This window comes from Pelophylax lessonae (assembly GCF_965119305.1).
Source record: "Pelophylax lessonae genome assembly, chromosome: 12".
In the NCBI taxonomy this organism is placed as follows: Eukaryota; Metazoa; Chordata; class Amphibia; order Anura; family Ranidae; genus Pelophylax; species Pelophylax lessonae.
This window is the reverse complement of record NC_138779.1, coordinates 89,879,728-89,884,225: the sequence shown is the minus strand read 5'-3', so window position 1 is coordinate 89,884,225 and position 4,498 is coordinate 89,879,728. Positions and strand designations below refer to the sequence as shown.

Here is a 4,498-nt window from a genome sequence, read left to right as displayed (position 1 = left end):
TGTGTGGCCGTAATCATCTCACATACCCCTGAATGTTCTGATCCTTGAGATGTATGTCTAAGAGTCTTTTGAAAGCCACCATACTTCCTGCAGAAACCACCTCTTGTGGTAGAGAATTCCACAATCTTGTAGCCCTAACAGTAAAGAACCCCCCACGTTGCCTGAGGTTAAAACGCTTCTCCTCCAATCGCATTGTATGTCCTCTAGTCCTCATGCAATCCCTTCGACTGAACAGCTTTTTTTCTATGCTGAGATCCCCATTGAGATATTTATAAATTGCTATCATGTCCCCCCTCAGGCGTCTCTTCTCCAGGGAGAATAAATCAAGCGATTGCAGACGCTCTTCATATTTAAGGTGCTCCAATCCCCTAATCAGTTTAGTTGCCCTTCTCTGGACTCTCTCCAGCTCCAGCACATCCCTCCTGAGGACTGGCGACCAGAACTGTGCCATCTACTGACCTACCCTGCTGTACCTTGTACCACTTATGTGAATAAAGGAACTTTTCTTCATTGGATTCCGTGGTGGTGTGCGACCATTTTCTTCTCTTATGCTTCTCAGGGGTTCCCTGAGGCCGGAAAGTTATTTGAAGGGTTCTGCCATGTTAGATAGGTGGAGAAAGGCTGTTGTAAGCATTGGAAGTACAGTAAACCCCCCTCCATTGCGGGGGTTATGTTCCGGACCCAGCCGCGAAAAGTGAAATTCCGCGAAATAGAAAAACCCTATTAAAATGCATTGTAGGCATGATTTTTTTACTGTCACTGTACGTGTAGAACCATTTTAAAGGTCTTTAAACACACTTTTAAAACAATAGAAACTCATTTAAACACATAAAAGATACTGAGAGACATAGCAAGAGCTATGGAAAACACAAAAATATTTCATTTTTAATGATTTATATAGTAAAATAACATTACAAAAGAAAATGCTATATACCGGGACCGCAAAAACTGAACCGCGATGGAGCGGGGGTTTACTGTATTCATTTTCTTCCAACACATTAGAAAGCCTTTGGTTGACAAGGTCATTCCCTATAGACAAAGGAGAACAATACACTGCATATCAGAGGATAAGGTGGATACAGGTTTTTGTGGTGAGATATTACCTGAACTTGGGTAGATCTCTTGTTGAAAGGGTAGATATGTCTATAGTCACCCTAAAACCAGCTCAGTTAAAGAACAATGTGGCTAACCTATCAAATCTTACACAACCGAGAGAAAAATAGGCTGGGGAATCATGGCCCTCTTTTAGAAGAAGGGTGCATGAAGGTGGGGTGCATAAGATTCTCAGTAATGTAGGCCACTAGGAGACAAATGATGACCAGCATCACACATATGGAACCCCCAACTGCTGTCATAGCAATGACAATATCCTGCATCCCCACTGGCTCCACCACAAAGTCCACACACTCCTCTATAGACGTCCTGTTGGTGTAGAGAGTCTGCAGGCAGATCCTGTACTTGACATTATCATGAACATTGGTAAGGAGGTAGTCCCTGCAGTTGATGCCAAGCTGGACACTGTCACACTGGAAACGAGTATAAGTGCCATTCCAGGAGCAGTTGATGAAAAAGCCTTTCAGGTCAGATCTATAGAGAGCTGGTGGCTGCCATTGTAAGAGGACACTGCTATTCCTCAACACGTTGGCCAACAAAGACCTTTCCGAACTGTACAAATGGCAGCTTCTTTGGTCACAGAGGAAGTCTCTAGCCATGGTCCTGAAACACAAGCTTTTGTAGATAGCTTGACCCTCGCTGAACACTTTATATGGGCACACAGACTCATTGGGCAATAAGCTAGGCTGGCTTACTTGCCTGGTAATATTAACCGAGGTAGTTCCTCTCCTCAAACGCTGATGTAGAGCAGATCCAGCCTTTGAAGGCTCCAGCCCAGAAGATGCCAGCCTTCCATGAGGACCACAAGGGAGCCTTACCCCATCAACAGTCAAGGGGAGCCTTACCCCATCAACAGTCAAGGGGAGCCTTACCCCATCAACAGTCAAGGGGAGCCTTACCCCATCAACAGTCAAGGAGCTCCATTCCAAGAGGCAAAAGATCAGCAAAGGCTGCAAGAGGATCATTGTAGATGACAGAGGTGACAGCAGATCCTGCAATGCAAGGCATAGAACCTCAGATCTTCAAGGGTAGATCCTGCATGTGATCTCTGGATTCAGATGAAGGTCGATCTTCATAGATGTGAGTAGAAGCATGCTAAGTAGCTGCAGCAGTCTCTCCATTTCTCACAAGCTGGGGTGTCCCTTTGTATGTCCAGCAGCCATTGTCAATGAGGCAGATGAAGGGTACCTCTGCCCCCCTGGTGCCAGGCACAGCACGTAGCTCCAAGGTGCCAGCCTTTACAACCCGGAGCAGCCACGTTTTGGACATATTAACTTGAATTAGGTCTGCGTCTCCCCCTTGATGATCGTTTCATGCAGCGTATTCTGTGCAGCCTACCTTCGGCAGCCAATAGAAATACACAGGGACTTAACCCATGTGTTACCTTCCTGCTCTCTTCAAGATCACTCCTGGGTCACGTGGTATTGACAGGCTGTAAGACTGTCAGGACAATGGACCACAGATTACCAGCCATTTACTCCTCATTAACCCATGTAATCCAGGAGAAAGGGTGATCAATAGAGTCCTGCTTGGTGTACAGTGTGAGAGAAGAGGATTATTCACAATGTGTACATTAATGGTATTAAAACTAGAAATCACATTAAATAGAAATGATAGCCAGGGATGGGATTGCATTGTTATTATTATTTTATTTTGGGTGTGGAGTTTGTCCTGTTTATATAGAACTGGGAACACAGTAAATAAGTAACAATTGTGTTACAAAGTTATACAGATGGAAGAATTGTAACATCTTATTGTTACATTGTGTTAAACAATGTTATTGTTAAGTTGCAAATCAGAATGATAATAAACCCCCAGTTTTTTTAAACATTTTCATCAGTTTATTTAACCACTTGTCCTCCTGAAGATTTACCCCCCTTAATGACCAGGACATTTTTTGCAATACAGCACTGAGTTACTTTAACTGACAAATAATACGACGCTGTACCTAAACTAAATTTATGTCCTTTTTTTCCTCACAAATAGAGCTTTCTTTTGGTGGTATATATGATCACCTCTGCAGTTTTTTTTTGCCCTATAAACAAAAAACAAAAAAAACAATTTAGAAAAAAAAAAAAAAAACAATATTTTTTACTTTCTGCTATAAAAAATATAAAAAAAAAACTGAAAAAAAAACAAATTTCTTTACCAATTTATTCCAATATGTATTCTGCTACATTTTTTTGGTAAAAAAAAAATCCCAGTATGTGTATATTGATTGATTGGTTTGTGCAAAATTTATAGCGTCTACAAACTATGGGATATTTTAATTTTATATATATATATATATATATATATATATATACATATATATATATATATATATATATATATATATATATATTTTTTTTTTTTTTTTTTTTACTAGTAATGGCAGCGACCAGCAACTTATAGCCGGGCTGCGATATTGCAGCAGACGGTCGAGACACTAACTGACACTTTTGACACTTTTTGGGGACCAGTGACACTAATACAGCAATCCGTGCTAAAAAATATGCACTGTACTAATGGCACTGGCAGGGAAGGGGTTAACATTAGGGGCGATCAAAGGGTTAAATGTGTGCCTTAGTAGTGCTTTACTACTGTGAGTGAGGTTCTTGTACTAAGAGAAGGCATTGATTGGTGCCCCTGCATAGCAGAGAAACAGGATCCATGTCCTCGGAACAGCCATCTGCCTTGTTTACATAGGTAGACCGTGGTTCTGCCTGTGTACCAAAGCATCGGCAGGTGCCAGCGGACATTGAGTCCACAGTACTAACCAATCAGCTCCCACCGTGTAATCACAGTGGGAGTGGGCCACCTGAGGTGCGGGCACCCCCCCCCCCAGACCCAGAAGTGCAGGATCACGTACTAAGTATGTAATCCTGTGCAGGAGAGCTGCCTTGCCGCCATATTTATACTGTATACAGTTGGCAAGCAGTATTAAACTGAAAGCGAAGTTCCGCCCCCCCCCCCTTCCAAAAATTAAAAGTCAGCAGCTACACATACTGTAGCTGCTGACTTTTAATATTAGGACACTTACCTGTTCTTGAATCCATCGATGATGGCACCGCAGCCAATGTTTCCATCAGCTGTCACCATTGCTGGTAAGGGAACCCGGCAGGGAAGCCTTGCTGCTTTACAGCCCGTTCCCTACTGCGCATGCAAGAAGCGTGCTGTGCTCGGTGATTGGCCTGGAAGTAGAGGGAGGAGGAGGGGGCTGAACTTCTGACGTACCTTATTGCGGCGAGGTCAGACAGAAGTGGGGACATGGTACCTCTCAAAAACAGGTACCCGCTCCCCCCTCCCCCCTGAAAGGGGCCAAATGTGGCACCAGAAGGGGGGGGGAGGAGACAGATAAGTGGAAGTTCCACTTTTGAGTTTGAAGTGTTACTAAACCCACAGC

At 43.2% G+C, this 4,498-nt stretch overlaps 1 protein-coding gene across 2 annotated transcripts; it reads right to left on the bottom strand.

Moving 5' to 3' along the window:
* Positions 1-1,013: 1,013 nt before the first annotated feature.
* On the bottom strand, positions 1,014-2,617 carry FNDC10 (fibronectin type III domain containing 10). 2 transcript variants are annotated; one of them, XM_082274244.1, is made up of 2 exons: positions 2,008-2,617; positions 1,014-1,926 (listed from the first exon to the last, which is right to left on the bottom strand). In XM_082274244.1, the coding sequence occupies exons 1-2, from the start codon at positions 2,076-2,078 to the stop codon at positions 1,233-1,235; spliced, it is 765 nt and encodes a 254-aa protein (XP_082130370.1). In that variant the 5' UTR covers positions 2,079-2,617; the 3' UTR covers positions 1,014-1,232. The 2 variants fall into 2 exon arrangements, with proteins under 2 accessions (XP_082130370.1, XP_082130369.1); XM_082274243.1 differs by having other exon boundaries at positions 1,014-2,617.
* Positions 2,618-4,498: the final 1,881 nt, after the last annotated feature.